This window comes from Atta colombica, unplaced genomic scaffold, assembly GCF_001594045.1.
Source record: "Atta colombica isolate Treedump-2 unplaced genomic scaffold, Acol1.0 scaffold141, whole genome shotgun sequence".
In the NCBI taxonomy this organism is placed as follows: Eukaryota; Metazoa; Arthropoda; class Insecta; order Hymenoptera; family Formicidae; genus Atta; species Atta colombica.
In genome coordinates this window covers 947,208-947,817 of record NW_017259230.1, presented here as the reverse complement: position 1 = coordinate 947,817, position 610 = coordinate 947,208, and the positions used below count along the sequence as shown (strand labels likewise).

Below are 610 nucleotides of genomic sequence, written 5' to 3'. Positions count from 1 at the left end.
TATATATATAGGAATTTATGTCATTATTTCCTTGGATTTACAAGAATATAAAATTTTGTTACTAATTTAGAAGTTTTGATTTATCAATATTTTATTAAATTTAACTATCTAGGTATGTTCCAAAGTGGAAAAAGCAAGCATGCGAAATACCAGCATCTCAACACCCGAATTCGCATTATATTTGTGACGAAGCTGGTGAAGTGAAATGTTTGCCAGGTATAAAGAATAATTTATTATATTAGTTCAAATTATACTTTACACCTGAATTAAAATAAATTAAATGAATTTAATAAAAATTAATGATTAAATGATTAAAATTTATATTATTTTTTTCTAACACAACGTTATAATAAAACATTATTTAGGATGGACTGGAGATCTCTGTGATGTACCAATTTGCCGCAAGGGTTGTGATCCTCTTCAAGGCTACTGTCGGCGACCAGGAGAATGTCGTTGTAAGTTAGGTTTCTACGGCGAACTGTGCGATAAATGTGTGGCTTTACCAGGATGTCAGCATGGAAGGTATAATCATTTGATATGTAATATAAAGGAAAAGTGCATTTTAGAGACCATATTATAAATTTCTCAAAGCTTAACATAATAAATTTTG

General features: G+C 29.2%; 1 protein-coding gene across 1 annotated transcript in view; it reads left to right on the top strand.

Moving 5' to 3' along the window:
- Window positions 1-610, top strand: part of LOC108684865 — a 16,038-nt gene that overhangs the window by 11,784 nt on the left and 3,644 nt on the right. The window contains exons 9-10 of the mRNA XM_018189389.1: window positions 113-216; window positions 366-522. Of these exons, the coding sequence (XP_018044878.1) occupies window positions 113-216; window positions 366-522 (261 nt within the window). The remainder of the gene's footprint in view (window positions 1-112; window positions 217-365; window positions 523-610) is intronic.